The sequence below is a fragment of the Nestor notabilis genome, unplaced genomic scaffold (genome assembly GCF_000696875.1).
Source record: "Nestor notabilis isolate BGI_N333 unplaced genomic scaffold, ASM69687v1 scaffold5768, whole genome shotgun sequence".
Taxonomy (NCBI): Eukaryota; Metazoa; Chordata; class Aves; order Psittaciformes; family Psittacidae; genus Nestor; species Nestor notabilis.
The window spans coordinates 46,295-65,640 of record NW_009941379.1 but is presented as its reverse complement, the minus strand read 5'-3'; the positions used below and the strand labels follow the sequence as shown (position 1 = coordinate 65,640).

The 19,346-nt window shown below is 46.1% G+C and overlaps 1 protein-coding gene across 1 annotated transcript in view; it reads right to left on the bottom strand.

Annotated features, from left to right (window-relative positions):
* Positions 1–1,790: 1,790 nt before the first annotated feature.
* The window catches only part of AKAP13 (A kinase (PRKA) anchor protein 13), a 58,626-nt gene continuing 41,070 nt past the window's right edge, over positions 1,791–19,346 (bottom strand). The window contains exons 13-28 of the mRNA XM_010020851.1: positions 18,937–19,083; positions 18,049–18,299; positions 17,106–17,231; positions 16,884–17,001; positions 16,110–16,358; positions 13,130–13,206; positions 11,589–11,770; positions 11,424–11,506; positions 10,920–11,099; positions 10,006–10,170; positions 7,859–7,929; positions 7,285–7,329; positions 6,095–6,145; positions 5,257–5,706; positions 3,219–3,531; positions 1,791–2,439 (exon numbers count right to left, since the gene is read on the bottom strand). Coding sequence (XP_010019153.1) covers positions 2,390–2,439; positions 3,219–3,531; positions 5,257–5,706; positions 6,095–6,145; positions 7,285–7,329; positions 7,859–7,929; positions 10,006–10,170; positions 10,920–11,099; positions 11,424–11,506; positions 11,589–11,770; positions 13,130–13,206; positions 16,110–16,358; positions 16,884–17,001; positions 17,106–17,231; positions 18,049–18,299; positions 18,937–19,083 — 2,558 coding nt within the window. The 3' untranslated portion in view covers positions 1,791–2,389. The remainder of the gene's footprint in view (positions 2,440–3,218; positions 3,532–5,256; positions 5,707–6,094; positions 6,146–7,284; positions 7,330–7,858; positions 7,930–10,005; positions 10,171–10,919; positions 11,100–11,423; positions 11,507–11,588; positions 11,771–13,129; positions 13,207–16,109; positions 16,359–16,883; positions 17,002–17,105; positions 17,232–18,048; positions 18,300–18,936; positions 19,084–19,346) is intronic.

Here is a 19,346-nt window from a genome sequence, read left to right as displayed (position 1 = left end):
ATCACTGCGAGATGCTCTAGGTTTTGCTTTTTCCTTTGCCTCCAAGAGGGATGAGAAAGCCTAAATAAAATACTTAAACAAGGAAACTAACTAACAGGAGGAGTCTTGTCTGAAGTCATTGCTTTATCCAGACTTTTTAGCCCCAAAGATGCTCTGCCTTAAAGAAAGCTCTCAGCTGAAATTGTGTAACTCTGGGCATGGCATCAGCTGCAAAGCAGCACTGCCCAAACCGTGGTCTTGTAGGAACCGCAGAGATAAGAACATTTGGTTTACCAAGTTTTTGGTAAGGATACAAAAACCAAGGGAGAAATCAAGAAAAAAACAAAACAAACCATCCCTCAAACCCCCAAACAAAAGCCAAAGTAAAAAGAAATAAAAAAATAAACCCAAGTAAACTTCTTTTTAAAAAAGAACTCTTTCAAATAAACAGAAAGATAAATATTTTTGCAAGCCCTGCTTGCAAGTAAGAACAAGCACCAAATAATAGCTAAAAAAAGCAAAATAAAAATAAATCTCAAACCTCTTTCCTTTCTTCTTCTTTTTTTCCTTCTTTAAATCTTAACATTTTAGAGAGCTTCAAAAGCAAACAGGCAGCTTAGGACTCCTGCACTAACCAAGACAGACCAGTCTAAGCATTCACCCCACTGATACTCATCAGCACTGAACTCTGAGCACTGCTGTGGGTTGAGCTTGTGAGAAGGCAGAGAGCAAACTGAAATCAAACAATAGTGCAAGGAGAGAAATACTGTTGTTTTGTACAGAGGAACTGGTAGGAAAGGAAATGCACTTGAAAGCTTCAAACACTGAGCAAACCCTTGAGCTATTTTGAAGCTGATAGCATCTATCAAGTCCACTGGGGTAATCCCCCTGAGAGGGTTTGGAAGAACAATGACTTTGGAAAAGACTTTGGCTCATTGCACTCCTCCTCCCCTGCTGAACACATCCCTGTATCCAACAGCTGAACAAACTCCTCACAGTCAGCACAGCAAAAGCCACCCTCGGACCTTCCCCTTCTGCTGACAGCAACGCTTCCAGCCTAGTGCTGGAAATGGACTTGCCATGCTGGACCTTTATACCTGTCCCACAGTGGGTTTGTCCATGAAAATAGATTTGTCTCCCCAGAAATGGTTAATAAGTGCACGGTGTTGTACAGGCATAGGGATGAGGAGCTGCCTCTTTGGAGTTCACTCTCAGTACTCAGTCCCCTGACCTGTGATGTCTCACTGAAGGGCTCTGAAATTGCTGCTGTCTTATTCTGCCTGAGAAACGAGCACGAGAAGCTGACAAAACCCAGAGAAACAGAAGCCCAATGGTAACACAAAAACTGGGGGAGGAAAAATACAAGTAACAGAACAAAGGTCCCTAAAAGCAGATTTCCAGCCATCTCTCCAGCAAGTCATCAGGCTTGTAATGAAGGGATGTCAAATGCAACTGAAGAACTACAACCTGGCAAAAAAAACCCCTTCAGGGGATGGGAAGGAATGACCTGGAGCTCAAAGAGATTGCGTAAAAAAGGATGTTGCTTAGAGTTGTTCCCACTTGAGCACTGTCTGCTCTGGCTCCCTGGGGTTGCCTTACAAGCCTACCAAATTGCTCTTTTCTGCATTGTTTTAAACATACCCAAAGCCATTCTGCTTGAATCTGGAAACAGTTTGACATTTAAATCCCTCTGCTCCATGGAAATCTTTTGGAATTGCTTGAACTTTTAGTTTTTCCCTCTGAATTTGTGTTCTGAATGCTGTTACTGCTTCCTGGTGTAAAGTACCTTTCTCAAACCAAACAGTCCCTATACCACCAGCACAAAAAGGGGCGTGCAAGTCAATGGCGTTACAACAGGAGCAGTAAGGGCAAGATATTTAATATCTACACGCTTCCTGAAAGTCATCAGGCATCATCTATCCCCATGGGCCAAGCTAAGCTCGGCTGTACAGACTGTAAGCATATCCCAGTGGATACATAGATACATATATGTATATATACAGTATATCTATATATGCCAGTGTGTACGCACCCTTTGTAGAGTCCTAATCTTTTGCTAAATGCTTGGTTTTTGTTATGTTCCCCGGAAAAGGGGAATTTGAAGGCACAGACCCCTTAAGGCTATGTTCTCTCACCCTTTAGCAGTAAGAAGAGACAGAAAACATCTACCCCAATCCATTTAACCCAAGGTTTGCACAGAGAGACAGTACTATTTGCCATGCAGTCAGCCTCTGAGGTGAGAATTCACCCAGAACCACAGGAGAGAGGCCCCTTCCCACCACTGAACAGACTTGTAACGTGTTATATATAAAACCTCCAGATGCTTGTCAGATGCAGGCACCAGCAGCGTGCTGTGGAGCAGGCAGGGAGATGTACCAATGCTGAGAGTGACCGATGGAACTGTCTGTGCTCAGCAGAAGATCTCCTCACCCTCTGGAGGTGCTTCTGATGAGTGAGAATCTGCAGCACAAAAGAACAAGTGGGAATCACTATAGGAATACAGCAGGACTCCACATGCATGTAAACCCCACTGGCTACCAAATCCACTGAGCACCTTAAAAGATGTCCAGTTCCCTGATGAGCTACCATGAAACTACATCTCATAACTGGTGAGCTTCCCTGTGCACAAGCTGGAAAACAGCGAGTTACTATAAAGCTGGTCATCTGAGGGCCTGAGATTCTATTTCATGGGGGTCAGAGGTTTGAGGTGCAGAACTAAATCCTAAGGGGATGCAAAACTACCATCTCTGTCTCTTCAGATCAAGAGACAAGCTAGACTGGCTTGAGGGGAAGGGAGAGGCCACCAGAAGGGTTGCAGGTATCACTTCCAAACTACAACAGAGTTACAGCAGACAGCACCCTCAGTAGGTGCAAGAGCCAGGAGCATCCTAGCAGCAGCTCTTGAAAGCACATACACCGAAGCAGGGCATTTTCCTCCATAGAGCAGAGGAAGCTGAAAGATAAAGGGAGAATTCAGCCCATGGAGGCTGCTCGGATGGGACAGGGAAGCAGCAGGGAGCAGAGTGTATCCCTCTGACAACCCCAGGGGCTGCAGAACGGAAGAAAGCCCACATAAGACCACTTCAAGTGGGGAACTCCACTCATCACAGCTGATGATCTTCCATGCCTGTGTTATCATCTGCATTCAAGGTTCCATGGCTTCCACAAGTTCAACGACTGGAGCAAAATGCCAGCTCACCAACCCTCAAAACACACCTCTGACCTGCCCTGACACTCACCAGACTGTTGGGAGCGATGTCCCCGGCCCTTTTTCTTCTTTTCCTTCTTGTCCTTTGGTTTGGCTAAACTGAAGAGGCGAGTAGGCATCTGGGGCTGTTCCTCAGCTGCCTTGTTAGTCTGGTTTGTTGTGCTAAGCAAATGGAAAGTGCTTTTCTCTTTGTGTGTCCTTGAAAGACTGTTCCTTTTAGGGGAAACAGACAGTTCTGCATCAAAGTGCCCTTGTTTAGGAAGGGAAGGGCTCTTCTGCTTGGAGGACTCATCGATGCTGGACTGGGAGGAGACTCTTGCAAGTTTCTCATGTAGATTTGAAACCTATAAAGAAAAGGTGTTTTATTAGGGCATGAAAGAGGCTAGCAGAGAACCTAGATAGGAAAGGTGTGTCCCAGACCACTCAGAAACAGGTTATTCTTGTGAACATCCAGCTCATTTCACCAGCAAAAAAGTGGTCCCCATCCATGCAAAGCAACGAGGGAAGCTGTCCTCTCAGTTTAAGACAAAGAAACGAGGCATATAAGGAGTAATGCTCCAGTTATCTTTTGCTCCTACATGTACTATGCTATGTATCAACAAGCCAAGGGCAAACATTCTCTTAAGATCTCAATACCAAGACTCACCCTGCACCGTTCGTGCACACAGGCGGTGGCAGGAGGCCAAGGAGAAGCGTGCCTCTCCGCGAGGGGAGCGCCAGCACACAGCACTGGAGCGGCATGTGTCAAAGGAAGCCTTCCCAAGCAAAACATGAAAGCAAAACAGTTTTCCTGCCTTCTGTTTTTTTCCCCAACGGCTGTCTCAGGATGTAATTGAGCCCCAGCATTCAAAGGGAAGATCAAAACAACAGCTCAACAAAGCCTCACCAAGCCCTCTATTAATAGCTGTGAAACGTCAGGGAGATACCTGCCTCGAAAAGGCACTTCCTTCTCCTAACCTCCCTCACAGCTATTTTACCTCTCAGCCTCTCCCACAGCATCCATGCCCCTCGCATCTCTATGTGTGCTTGATGCTGGAGCAGCTTCACTGTGTGCTCAGAAAACAACTGGCCTGATCAGGAACCGGGTGGGAGGGAGCAAGCCCTCCTCTGATGATTTGCTTTTCAGAGCTCACTGCTGAGCTCTGCAATTAATCCATTCAGGCACCCAAAATAATTTCCATTCCACAAGCCAACATTTATAAACTCATTTTGCTCCAGCTGTAAGCAAATTACTTTCAGAATTAGCGAGTTACAAACAAACAAATGATCAACAACAGGCTTAAGGATTAAATTCAACCTGTGTTTTGCCTGTGGATCCTTGCTCTCCTCAGCCACACTGCTGCACAGGTCTAAGAAAGATAAACCCCAGCTTGCTGAAAACTGCACAGGCAGGATCTGTGTGTGGGTACCCAGGTACCAGAAGCCTCTTGCAGCAGAGCCAGCAGCCTTTGCTCACTGATGTGCCCAGTCTCTGTAGGACACAGACAATGCCCATCTCTTTGCTAGATATCAAGAATACTTCTGGAGGTGGATGTAAGTGTGCAGACAGCCTTCCCCTGCAGTTACAAGCCTCACAAGTGGCTTCTGTGACAGCTGGAGGGTGCAGGAAACCCACAACGCTCAGGCTATTTGTGCGAAGGACATCTCATCTGCCTGACAGCTCCCCAGAGCTCAGCTCCCACGGTGTGAAGGCCAGTGTCAAAGGCAGTATCGACCTTCTAGGCACTGGACTGCCTACAGCATCTTCTGTGCAAGCCAGCTACCTCTGCTCTGCCGCCCACCAACACACAGCACAGGAAAGTGAGTAGAGCTCAGGCTGTTGTAAGCACCTACTGCTCAGGACCGGCCAGGCATCCCGAGTACACTGCGCTGCATCAACACTGGCAGCTCTGGAGATGCAAGAAACACAGCCCTGCACATCTTATTTAAGGGAAGAACCAGTTTTAATACCAGGCCCCGAATGTCTGGGGCTGGGCTGGCGCCAGTCTATCCCTGCTGGCATGCTGTTGGCCTAGGAGCCAGCTGGGAATGGATGGTTCCCCAGCAGCCTGGCCACTGGCATCATTTACCTGGTTGTGGTCTGGCTCCTGCCGCATTTGAGCTAACCGCTCCACGTCCTGCTTGAACTGCACCTTCTCCCTCTCCAGCTGCTTCTGTGCCGTGCGAAGCCTCTCCAGGTCAAGCTGGTAGGAGGCCTTCTTCACCTGCAGCTCCTCTCGCTCCCGCTCAAGGTCCTGCCACCCTCTCTGGACCTGCTCCTCTCGCTGGGCCAAGTGGGCTTCCTGCTCCGCCAGCTCCTTCTCCCGAACTTCCCACTCCTTCTCTCTCCTCCGCCTCTCCTCCTGGTGCTGCGTCTGCTGCTTCTTCAGGTTGGCCAGCTCCTGGCGCTGCTTCTCCAAGTTGCGCTGCTTCTCCTGTTCCAGCAGTGAGGTCGGCCGGAAGAAGCTTCGGGTCAGAGCCCTCTCACTCAAAGCCAGCTTCTGGTCCTCGATGTAGGTGTCCTGCTGCAGCACAACACCCTAGGAGAGAGGGGACACAAATCACTGCAATGTCCTCTCCATAGAAAAAGGCCCCATTCCTGGAAACCTCAGGGTGCTGTATCGAACCCCTTCTTCTCCCACCAAATTCACAGCTCAGCACTGCTGCCTTATGGCTGGGCTACCACAGAGGATGCTGGCAGAGGATCTCCCCCAGCAGTTCCCCAAAATCAGGTAAGCACTGGTTCACTTAGGCAGCAGCTCATTCCTACGACCTGTTGGCATGCTGCATGCATGCTGGCCTTGGAGCATTCAGCTGCACAGGGATGTGACAGGCAAAGAGGAAGGGGAGATGGGAGTGAAGCATGAGTGGCAGGATGTGCAGTTTGGGCATAGAGCATGCAGAAGCAGGATGAATAGCCAAGCCTACCTGCAAAGCACTGAGCAGCTTATGGAGGCTGGTAATGGTTTGGAGGACCTGCTGCAAGAAAACAAAAGCACTGCTATCAGATCTCGCTGGGTGCCAGGGCACACATAAAGCCCACTCCTTTCCTACTGTGACCCACTGGTGGGCCTGACAAGTATGGCCACCCCTCTACGCCTTCCTTTTTCTCACTGTTCACCTGCAATGACTGCATCATTCCCCACTACACAAATACATCCCTTGGACATCTCTGAGAGGTGCCCGACATCACCTTCCTCACTTTCCTAGCCATCAGTGCAGCAGGGAAGAAAACATCTGCAGAAGCACTGAACAGCACAAACCTCATGGGAACAACAGGGTTTTCCCTGCAAACCATTTCCCACGGTGTCAGCTTGCTCAAGAACAAGCAGAGCAATTGGGATGAAACCCAGCAGTTTGCTTAAAAAATTAAGGGAAAGAACCTCAAGGGGTGAAAAAAGGAACTCTTACAATGAATATGGACTATTTGTACTCTCCCAGCCCTGGCTGACCCAAACAATCCCCCTTGTCATTAAGCAGAAACACTGCAATACAGCAGGCACACAAGTATAGCAGGTGTGTTCATGGTGGCTCTCTGAAAACACAGGTAAATGTGAACACATCATGCATCAACACAGAGCAAGCTACTTTAGAGTGATGCCCTATCCCTAGCTAAAAATTTCCCTGAATCTCTCCTATCCTGCAATAACTTTTAAGAAGAAAACCCACTGCAGTATTTGCAGTAGTGGTGTGATAGCCAGCGTTAAAAGAACTGCTTCTCATTGTGCCATTAATGCTAATTGGGAGTTATGAATGTGTATCACAGGGAGAATAGAAATCTAATTGCCCCCATTCACTGCACCTGCAACAAAATTAAACTCCCTCTGTCTGCAGATGCACAATAAATACAGCCCTGTGCATCCTAGTGGTAATTAACCCTTGCTGCCTATAATCACCACGTATCATCCTGCTGGCAAGCAGATGACAATCAGTGAATTCCCTGTCTGAACATCCAAGGTTAAACAAATAAATGACACAGTGGATTTAACTTAATGTATTTAAAGTCTACATGCTCTTCCGCAAATGAAATGTGTTTTCTTCTACATTATTACCTATTGAGACAAATTCACTTGCCACTTAAATGAAGGAAAGAGCTGAGCAACGGAATCAATTCTTACCTCGTTATTCCTTTTCAACATGAACATCAAATTAGCATTTCCTCCCTACAAAAAGATCACAGATTTAATACAAGGTCAATGAGAAATCACAGCAAATGTGTTCTGAAGCTGAACTAATAACAGACCCACTAAACCCCTTGCCCCCATCTTCCATTCAGGGAGAATTCATTGCATGTTTTTTAGGCAAGTTAAAATCATATCAAACAAAATGTTGATTAGGGATCATTTTGTAGTTACATGATGCATCAATCCACAGCAAGAATAGGTGCAAGGTTATAGTTGACCTTAGCATTTCAATAACGATGCATAATTAAACACATGCTTCAGCTGATCTGCAGACAGATGGCAGATGACCTGTACCACAATGGAATACAACTGATTTGCAATGATCTTCAAGTCAGGATTTTAGCTACAGCCAAGTGGTTTTGGCTGCATACTTCCAATTTCGTTTTATTTTAACTTATTAGGATACATCTCATTGTCAAGAAATTAGGCTTTATTTCAAGACTGGAACTGTGACTGTCTTCAAATCTGCACTCAGTGGCAGCAGACACATAAACCAAGTGATTGATACCTTCTTTAAAATGCTGTCCGACTCTGTTCTCCGAAGGTCCTGAGCATCCTCGCCTTCGTCTTTCGCTCCACCTAAAGGAAGAAGCCAGCATTGCCACTGGTTATTCAACATTTTAAGCCATATGAACTTGCTAATGTCAGAGAAATTTAATACAGGAAACTCAGATGCTTCACGAAAGGGGACATAGAGCTTTTAACACTTCTAACTAAATGCATTTGCTCCCTATGTATATAGAACATGTCAGCACCACCAGAAGTAGTGGATGTGAATTCAGATAAGGATTGACTTTGGTTTCAGACAATGTGCTGATACATTCAGCACACTCACCCATGGGTGCTCTGTCTAGCCCCCGTGCTGCTGTCTGCTACCAAAGAATACTTGCTGAGAAGACATGAGGCTGAGTAAGAGCAGATGGAGAACAGCAACAGGATTGTATCAGGGTATATTATTGCAGGTATAGTTTCAATGCCTCTCTCGTGCAAGTGCAATTTACAGCTGAGTCAGATACTGCTCTGCAATACCCTTGTGTAACTTTATGCTAATTTATCCTTAACCTCAGTTATCTTCAACCTGTATCTATCAAGGCATATTTGTATCTCCAGCTTCCCTGGATGGATGGTATCAGTGCTTCTGAGCAGGACTGAACTGACCTATGAGGCCACAAGGGCTGCAGCCCTCCATACGCATTGCCCTTCTGCTCATGGGCAGTGAAGGAGTCACACGGCTCTTTGGTCCTCAAACTCTTCCCCAGACTTGCACTTCCCTTTCCAGCTGAGATGGGGAAACCCCACACCTGCAGTGGCAACCTCCCAACTGCCACTCTTTTAATGATAAACAACTTTACATACACCTGTATCTGCAGCAATGTGAAGGACACCGTATCTAGTGCAAAGGCCCTCTCCTCCCACCACCCCCCAGGCAGGCTTTGCTATTAAAGGCTGACCCTCAAGTCCTCCTAACAGACCTTCTCTCCTGCGCCACGTCCTGGGACCTTCCACCTCTCTGCAGGAGGAAACACCTCCCTTCTGCTTTGCTGGAGGGGAGAACGAAGGGGAGTCAGGTTATAAGCCTTGCCCAAGGTTGCATAGGTTGCGAACAGAACTGAGATGAAAGCCAGGTTTCATGCCTCCTGGCCTCCAGCTGAACAAACAGACCCTGCATATTTTCCCCAAATTCTCCCAGGACCCTACAACTACTGAATTACAATCTAATTCAAAAGAGGACATTTCTACAGAAAAGCTAGAGCTGGACAGCCTGAGGTTGTCCCATTCATCACTGCAACACAGGGAAGCACAACCCTAAACAACTCCCTCCAGCGTGAATCTATTTGTCATTATGATGACAAGGCCTGTGAGGGCTTTGCAGCTTTCCAAGAGAGCTGGGAAAACCTCTACATACTTCTCATGTCTGACTGTCTGGAGCTAACACTGCTCCTTTAATGCAGAAGGTCAGACGAGGTCCAACAATCCCAGTGCTGAGATAGACACTAGCGCAGCAAAACTGGCTGTACGGGGAGTATGAGAGAGACCACAGAGAAAGGAATTTGAGGACAGGGAAGTTTCTAGTGAGTGGGGCAAAGAAAGCAAGCATTGGGAAGCAGCCAATTGTGCAGCTGAAATAAATATTCACATGTTTCTTTGGGAGAGACTTAATTGCAGGAATAACACATGCAGTTGTATGTGAAACACTAATGCACAGAGAGCAGAGCCAGGGGAGAAGGTGCTTGTTTCAGCAGTATCCTCATCCATTCACAAACACAACAGCACCAGGCTCCTGCTGGAAATTAACTGAAGAAGAACAGAGCTGCAGACACTACAATAACAACATGATAAAACGAATCTGTTAAGAAGACAAATGCTTTTATGTGGAATGTAAGTAAAGGAGTAAGGACGATTTAGAGAGAGCATGGAAACAGAGGAGTGAGGAGTTCAGATGTTTAATCCTCATGTAGCCACAGGTTCTCAGCTACCATCATTCCACCTGTACACAGGCAGTTTTTGGTTTTAATCTGTTATTTAATCTATCAACTATTACTGCAGAGGAGTTTGGAAACCCAAATCACCAGCTGCTGGAGCCCTTCTGAAGCAAGAGGACATGATGACATGTATTATTAACAAACGCTGATGTGCACATATGTAACTACTCACACTTGGAGGCATTCATCTGATGACTGTCAAATCCTCCAAATGTTTCTGCCCTTCTAGGGAGAGAGATAGGGCCAACTCCTCCTTCTTGTTCCATGGCAGTGCTGCTGACCTGCTGTCCGAGGGCAGTGCCCAGGCTCCTGTTCACCAGGTCTTGCAGCAGTTCAACTGATAAAAAGCAACAATATCTCTGTTAAAGACCACCTTGGACTCTGAGCTATTTTCATCCCTGCCTGAGCTCAGATTAGAAATCCACATGCTCTGCTGTACTAAGAAACCAAGTTTCTATGACAATGTTATGAATAGTCTGCATTCCTCCTGCAAAAACTCAGTCTGTCTCATCATTAACTCCAATACAGACCTCATCACAGGCTTACACCTCCCTCTCTTCCCTCAGGCAACACTGGAGTGCTCTGACGACATAATTTTTAGCCTCTACAAAAAACAGACCAGAAAGTTGCCCGAGTTTCCACCCACCCCTACACCTTTGTCAAAAGGCTTACCTGTTACTTGCAGATACCACAAGCACAGTGGTATCTGTATCTCATCAACGTGTGAGAGCTGAAACCCAAACCCTGCTCTCACGCCTTGCTAAGCCTGAAGCATAGCAAAAGGCTGACTGGTCCCAATTTCAGCCAAGGATAAGTCCTGACCCCACTGCAGATTCAATGCATGGTTGTTCTCTGTGCTGATTTCTTTTCTGCCCTCTTTCAGCAGCCGCCAATATCTGCTTCCTTTCCTGATTCCTCATTACTTGTCCCTGAGACAATACTGTGAGTAGCAATATCTCCTTATCTATGCTTTTGTTCCGATAAAGAGAAGATCTGCCCTGCAAAACTGGTGGTTGAGGACTGATGGCTTCACTGAAGGTGGGTCCATTGGTTAGTGTAATTAACGTGTCAACCTCACTTGCTCACCTTCATTTAATGCAGTTTTCATGATGGCCTCTCCTTTTGGTGCCTCTTCTGTGTTGGCTCTGAAGAGCAGCCTGGAGCCTGGCATGTCCTCCTGCACAGAACTGTCTGCCATGTCCCGGAAGATCTTAGCCTTCTCCTCCAGCAAGAGGAGGATCTGCTTATCCTTCTGCTGAAGTTGTTCTGTGGGGGTGAACAGAAAACAGAGATGAAGACAGAAAATAAAAGCTGTGGCAAGAAAACTGAGTGATTCCCGAGATACTGGCCCCATCTAGTGGAACCTGATGAACCATACAACCATGCCGTGGGCAATCCTGCACAGCAATGGCACCCTCCAGGTGCAGAAGTAACGCAAGCAAGGTAAGGTACGAGCAAGAGTTTCTATTTGCTGGATGCAGGATTCTCCCTCATTTGGAAAAAGCCATAGTTCAACCACAAATTCCAACACAACAATTCCTGTAAATGCTTCAAAACCACTCTCCAGCTCTGTCCCCGGCAGGATTTTACCTTTCAGTCCTCTCACTTTTGCATCCGACACCTTCTTTTCAAAGTCAGACTCACAAGGGACTCCTTCATCTTCATCTTTATCCCTGGACAACAGACATGACACAATTACTACCTGGACAGGACCATGTGCACCACCTGCCTTGCAAAAACAGTTTCATAGCTTACATGGTGTTCATTGTGTCTTGAATGATCTGTATCCAGCCGTTACGCTCTTCTTTAGAGCTGGCATGGACTTCCACCATCTCGGGATCTTTCACACCCATGCTGATGAGGAACAAGCCCTTCTCTTCGTGAGCCACTTCTCGCACGATCAATTTCTTCAGAGATATCACAGTGGATTTCTGGTCCTTCAGATAGAAACAAACAAGTGAGGAGGGTGAACGGTACGAGTTCCTACATGCAAACTACCATTGAGAATAACCTATAACCATACCACTACCTCTCTCAGGTTGCAAACATTTTCTGAACCCATTAGCTAATTAAACATATATATCATTTTAATGGGATCCAAAGAACAGGGAAGGGTTTGCTTTCCTCCAGTAGTTTTGTAGGAAAAGCAATTTCACCTTGTTCCATTTCAACAAGGAATTAATTTAAATTTGACCTTGTGGTTTTGCAAACTCTACCATGTTTTGTTCTAGCTCCAGCAGACCTCTGATCTCATCTCCTGCCCACACTCTCTCTCTCATTAATATCAGAGCTCCTCAGACTTAACACAGCTTGCTAGCGCCTGCTTCACACACATTATCTTCACGATCTCTCCCTAGGATGGAGTAACATCTTGGTTCCAAATCCCACAAAACCCCTGCTGTTCTCAGAAGCTCAGAGCTGACTCGTGATGGAGAAGACTTGTGTGTAAGATGACGTCCATTGTGTGCTCTGGTCTGTATAACCAGCCTGCTCGGCTGAAATGACCTTTTGCTGTTGTGTCATCTGCAGATGAGTCAGCTCCTTTGTGCCTTTTACAGGATGCTATGACTGGGGTGATTTGGTAGCTGTTGACTAGCGAGACTTGCGTGTAAATCAGCTCCCCCCGTGCAGGGCACTGAGTCTGTGCAGATCATTGGTGGAACTGGAATAACAAATCATCAGCTTTCAAAATGTTCACGGAGTGGAAAGGTCACCAGGCTTAGCCAGTCTAGACCATGCCTGCAAGGTACAGCCCCAACAGAGTCAATTAGGTACTAGGTTTTCTTTAGCAGGTCAGCGTGCCTAGCCCTTTGATGAGGCCTGTCTTCCAAAGCTAATGGTTTTGGTCTTATGCATTACAAATCTATTACTTTGACATTTATTTCCAAGCTGTTCTGTTGAATTTACTACAGTGGCACCTCACCACCCCACCCCCGTAGCAGCTCACAATATATTCCTTCTGCTAAGATTAATTTTTACAATGTTTGTATTATCCCATCGCTCCCTCCTACCCCAATCACTGCTCTAATTTGCACAAACTGAAAAGAAGTGAGTGTATCAAGTGACAGGCAGGTTTTCAAGGCCAATTATCAGCTGTGCCACAGCACTGCAGAAAGGGGAGGGTAGGGCATGAAGACGTGTTTTGCTATTAAAAAGACTGGAGTCTGTTCAGCAAAAGAAATTGTCATAAGCAAGAAAATTAAGTTGTTTAACAGGCAACGGCTTGTTCACTGCACAACACACATCAAGGGTCTCTAACAGAGAAAAGGAAGGAGGACTAAAGGTTGAAGCCTTACCAGTGAGGCAAAGACATACTTCTGGTCCTTCTCCTGAAGGAATACGAGCATGTCAGAGAGGAGAACAGCCTGGACTTCTGCAAAAGAAAGAGCACACCAGTGCAGTATAACCACACAACCCACCCCAAAGCAGATTTCTTTCAGTAACACCAGTGCTTGGGAGGGGTAAGGCAAATCCTGGAAGCAGGGTCAGTCTCCCTTAGAAGGATTAGCAGGGGCAGCTCCTGGTGATGCCAGGTTAGCTCTGCACCAACTTTGTCCTAAGCAGAACAGAACAGCACATGGGAAACCTGTGCAGGGGTGCTCCTCTCCAGCCACATGCCTTCTAACAGCTAGGACACAAGCCTACAAGCAAAAGCCAGAGACACTTACTAAATAGAAGCCCTGTTTTCTCAAACAATCAATATTTTAGCCCTCGAGCAAAATATCTGCACAGGAAGTTTTGGGTTTTATGGCTCTCTTGATGAGTGGTTTGTGGAGTGTAAATTATCATGCAGTAACAACATTTGTCAGCTGCAGTTTCTTTCCCAGGATATACCGACTTCAGGAGGCACCACTAATTCTGCTCACAGACAAACACAATGCTTGCTGGCTCCAAGGGGAGCTGACAGAGCCTGTATGAGATGCAGGACCTGGCTTTGTTTCATGGGACAAGGAAGCAAACACCAAGCCAAATGAGGATTTTGAATGAGAATACAGCCTTTTCCCAAAGTACATGTACAGCCTTCCAAGTCTCTTAATGACATATCATGAAGTTACACAGCAACTGCCAAGTATATTCATTAGCAGAATGAAGCCCCCAAAATCCAAAGGGGAAAGGTCGGTGACAGACTACACCACTTAGATACACACAAGCCCAAGGGTACTGAGGGAGCCACCAAGTGCTCACCAAGCCACTTTCCATCATACATCATCAGTTCTGGCTAACCAGGGAGGTCCCAGTTGACTTGAAGTGAGCAACTGGGACCCCTATCTACAAGATGGGCCAGAAGGAGGATCCAGGGAGCTACAGGTCTGTCAGTAACCTCCTCAGTGCCAGGGAAGGTTATAGATCACCTTGAGTGCCATCACATGGCATGTAAAAGACAACAAGGTGATCAGGCATAGTCAGCATGGGTTTATTGAAAGGCAGGTCCTGCATGACCAATGTGATCTCTTACGATGACAAGGAGACCCACTCAGTAGATGAGAGAAAGGCTGTGGATGTGGTCTGCCTCCAGTTCAGTAAAGACTTTGATACCATTTCTCACAGTATTCTCCTGGAGAAACTGGTTGCTCGTGGCAGTAGTGAAGTCACCATCTCTGGAGGTACTTAAAAGACATGTAGATGTGGTACATGGTTTAGTGGTGGACTCGGCAGTGGCAGGTTAACAGTTGGACTTGACAATCTTAAAAGTCTTTTCCAACCTAAACGGTTCTATGATTCTATTCTCTAATGCCCCACCCAGAGCCCTCTGTACAAAGAGGTTTTGTGTAATGTACTTTGGAAATCTTGTGACAGAGAGGAAGCAAACCAGAAAGTTAAATCACCCCGTGGGTAATTCCTTCCATTTTGTATTGGGAAGACAGGATCCGTTCCAAACAAAAGAAACACCAAACTTCAATCAAAGCTGCAGAATGAACTCAAAGCTCTGGGATGTTTGCAAAAGTTAACGTTTCACTGTTCTTCTCTACTGTCTGTGCACTTTGCAAGAGGGGAAATGCTAAAACCCTCTAAGATAAGTCCTTCCTATACTTTTCTGTGCTCCATTTCAAATCCTGCAAAATAGCCTGAACACATGAAGTAGCTGCTCTCTCCCTGGGCTCTGCAGCTTGTCTGGAGGACCTGCGTTCACTGGGAACTTGCACTGCAGACAGATGTATGTTTATGCATTTCTATGACTTAAGAAATGCAAATGGAGCCTGTACTTCTCACAAGATTTCACAACAGCAGCAAAATTGCTTCATCCACCACCTAAAGTCAGTAATACTCTCAGGTGCCTAGAAACCATCCGTAAACTTCACGTTTCCATAACCTCAAAGAAAATCATACCCAATGTGGAATTTTGTGTTATCGCTGCCTCCCTGCTCAGCACAGCACCAGGCTACCAGTTCCCATTCATACACAAGTGCTGTAGTTTAATCAGCTGGAATGAAAGAAGCCCAGCCTCCCTACCAAGCCTAAGACACAGCCCTGTCTGCCCTTATTGCTATTCCTACCAAGCCTGAGACACAGCCCTGTCTGCCCTTACTGCTACTGTGGTCCCTGCTGAAGGCTTCCCTGGGAGATTTAGTGTTTAATTCAGTGGAGAACTGCAGTGCTCAGCAGAGCACAGCACCTGAGAAAAACTATTTCCACCTGATAGCAAACAGAAAGTAATTCAAGAAAACACTGACCTAACAACAGGCAGCTGCAGGGACACCTCTCCCCTACAGTTTGCATCAGCAACTCGAGAGGTTTGAGAGCAACAGATGCCTGGGACACCTCTCTGGACTTCCAGTGAAACTGGGATGGTGATGCTGAGCCTGAGCAGCCCTACTGCAGACCTTAGAGCAAAGAAAACACTGTGCTGCTAGTGGGCAGGGCCACCGGGAAGCTGAGGCTGGGTTTCAGATGCAGCAAGAACACTTCCTGGAACCACTCACGGCACATGCGCATCGCTGCATGGAGATCTGACTCACTGCTCGGGGTAACTGCAGCCCCAGCACGTTCTCCTGGCCCAAAGGGTGCCCCCCAGCAACTCCACTCCTTAGCTGGTGCACCAAGGTGTAACTGCAACCTAAGCCTTCAGCAAGCATGCAGTCACCAGGAGGAAAAGCAGCTATCAATCATCCCAGGAACAACATGAGGAATCAGAAATGTTGTGATCGGAAGTGAGTGTACAGCACAGGAAAAGCTGCTGTCAAAATCTCTCAAAGCAGGAGAATAAAGGCTAGAGACACCAATCGGAGCACTAATCCTACATCCATAGAGGGTGAGCAGAAGGCAGGTTAGTCTTACCTTTTAACCGACCAGCTGCATTTTTTAGTGAAACAGGCCCATCTCGGATGAGCTTCCGATGCCTCAAGTCCTCTCTTGCAAACATCTGGCCGCTCTTCATCCTCATGATGGACTTGCTATCCGTCCGGTTGTAAATCTCACCAAGACGCATCTTCTTTTCGTAATTGCTGACTTTGCTGTTGACTGCAGCAATCACATCTTTAACAAGGTTTAACGACTGAGTCAAGTCTTCATGTTCCACTTCATTTTCTTTGAACAGAAGAAGAAATACCTCAATTTCACTTCATCCTTGTGGACTCCTAACTCCCCGATTTTACTTTCTTCCTCCCCTCTATCCCAAATTCCCACATTATCACTTTTTAATACTTTCATGAGACAGGCTAATTCTTCCCTCTTAAGGAGAGTTCCATAAAACCTTTCGCATACAGGGCTGGGGACTATTCCAGTATACTTTCTATATGAGATGCTACGGGTGAAATGCACAGATTAACCACACATTTTAGCCATTACCAAACAAGTAAGCTGAAAGACTCTGGAGTCTAAGCATGTTGCTCCATAATTAGCTAGATGGACTTGTAACAACTAAATCAAGGCACCCAAATAACTCATCTTAAATGGAGATACAAAATTGAGTTACCATCTTACAGCCGTGTGAGACAGTAATGACCAGATTAGTCAGTCTATTCCATGAAAATCTGCTTCAGTTGAAAAGGATCCACGAGATTTACACTGGAGGAACAAATATATGCTTAGAACGTAGGAAGTGGTCCCTACCTTTGGTGTACTGCAGTATCCTCTGCAGAAGGACTGGGTACTTTGTGATTCTCTGTGTCACCAACAGGATGCATTCAGAGATCCCAAGACGCCTCATCAGGGAGCTGTTCATTTTTTTCTAGGGAACAAAGAGGAAGATTTCAGTGCTGTAGCAAAACACTCACCAGAGCGCAGAGAGGACATGCTTTTTCCATCAACTATGTCTGTTCTACCAGGTCCTACCTTGATAAATGCCTGAAACCGCTTGTCCTTTGAGTACAGATCTTTGAAGTTATTTACTGCCTCATTGTGATGCCCACAGAATTTGCCATATGTTTTCTTCATTCGCTCAGCACTCTCACCAGAGAACTGCAAGACATGATACAGAGAGGTCCAGTTCGCACAAAGCTCCTGCTGTGACAACCCAGCAGTGCCTGCCAGGCTCTCAAAAGAACTTGATGAAACCAAATTAGTCCAAGGCATCCTAAACCAAGCAAGCAGATGTCTAGAAAGTAAAGAGCTGAGTCTGGGACTTCACTGAGCTCACAGCGCAAGATTTGGGTAGATTTAGATTAGCTATTGGGAAGAAATTCAGTGGTGAGAAACTGGACCAAGTTGTCCAGAGAAGTTGTGACTGCCTCATCCCTTGAAATGTTCAAGGCCAGGCTGGATAGAGCCTTGAGCAACCTGGTCTAGTGGAAGGCACCCCTGCCTGTGGCAGAGGGTTGGAACTAAACGGCCTTTAAGTTCCCTTTCCAACCCAAACCATTCTATGAGTCTATGATTCTACTCACAGGGCTTAAAAGCTAACAGAAAAATCAAGACAGGCAAAAAGAAGGAGAAAGTGCAGATAAAGGAAAATGACCTGCCCAAAGTTATATAGCAGGTCAGTAGCACAGCCAAGAAACACATGGGGCTTATTTTGCTGTCGGCTGCTGCCAACCCCTCAGGCCATGGTCAAGCCATTCTGTGCTGCTCTTCCCTGCAAAATAAACTGAATTAAATTTCATCATTAGACCTTTCCCTGAAAGAGCAGAGAGTGCTTCAAACAGCACAGGCAGAACTTTTTACATGTGTGAAAAGCAAGGGTGCCATCAGCTGTAATTATCTGACAGACATAGGAGGGAGGAAGAGTGCCTGGTTTCCAGCTGTGCTCTCAGAAGTGCAAGCATTTTGCAGCGCTTACTTGATTCACCAGGATGTCACCTATCCTCTTGATAACAAAGTTCTTTTCACTTTTGTCTGCCAGCGACTCCTTCTTCCTTTCCAGAATCCGCTGGAAGAAGTGACTGTGGATGTGCAGCAAGTTTTCCAGGCAGGGAAAGATCTTGTCCACAACTTGCTGATCATACTGCAATTCCTTTAACATCCCTGCGCTGTATACATCATTCATGATCTTCAATGTGCGGACATGATGCATTTCTGTCTGCATTAGCTCTGTACAGAATGAGGACAAGAGCAAAACCATGGTCACTGTAGGGTACATAGTGGAGTACAAACAAAAGCTGCCATTAGAAAACTCTTCCATAACTGGGATTCTCTAAGCGGCTTCATCAAATTTCATGTCAGGTATTGAAACATCAAACAACAGTTTAATGTGGGGGGGGAAACAGGGGAGCAGGGGAATTGCACAGTAAAGAGCTTTGGACATTGTTGCTGAGGTCTGAACCTTCAGCACTGTTATCTGCTCCTTCCTAACACCTCACTGCCAGCTTCAACATAGTGTGCTTTTGCTGTACAGGATGGCTCTTCATCCAGCAGGCAAAGACTTCCTAGGAAGTTGCTCTGCTGTAATGGAGTTTAAATGTTATCGGCAGACAAATGAGGTCATGGCTTAACCCCAGCCAAGGCTATTCCTGTTGTTTTTTTTCTTCTGTGCCTTCCAGATAGATGAAACGCAGAAAGCAAGCTTTCACAGAACACATTCCACTTCTAAGAACTTCAAGAATGAAACTTCAGCTTCTGAAGAAACCAAGACAATGTTTCTATTCACTGACCTAAAGCTTCCCCAGTCCACGCTTGCGAGTGTATCAAGAAGCTATCCGAGTGAGAAATTAAGATGCGGGTATCTCACCGTAAATGACATCTTGCCGTTTGACAACGTCTTTGTTCTGCTGCTGGAGGAACTTGCTGTCCACTACTTGGCTCCAGGACTCTGCCTCCAGCTGCTTAGAATCTAATTCCAGGTCTCCCATCAGCTGTCCTTCGTTCATGTCTGCTCCTTCACAAAGCAATGTTAAGTGCCATTAGGAAGCGGGTAACTTGTCTTGAGATTCTTGTCTATTCATTTAGGTTAACTTCGTTCATTTAGTTTCTCTGTCACACCACAGACATCACACACATTCTCCTTTACTGACACTATAATGATCATATGGAATTATACCACATAAGGAATAGGTTATAAAAAGCGCTTTTAAATGCTATTTGCACAGAACTGGTTCACCATCTTCACACAGACCAAATTCTAGCTCAGCTAAAGAGACA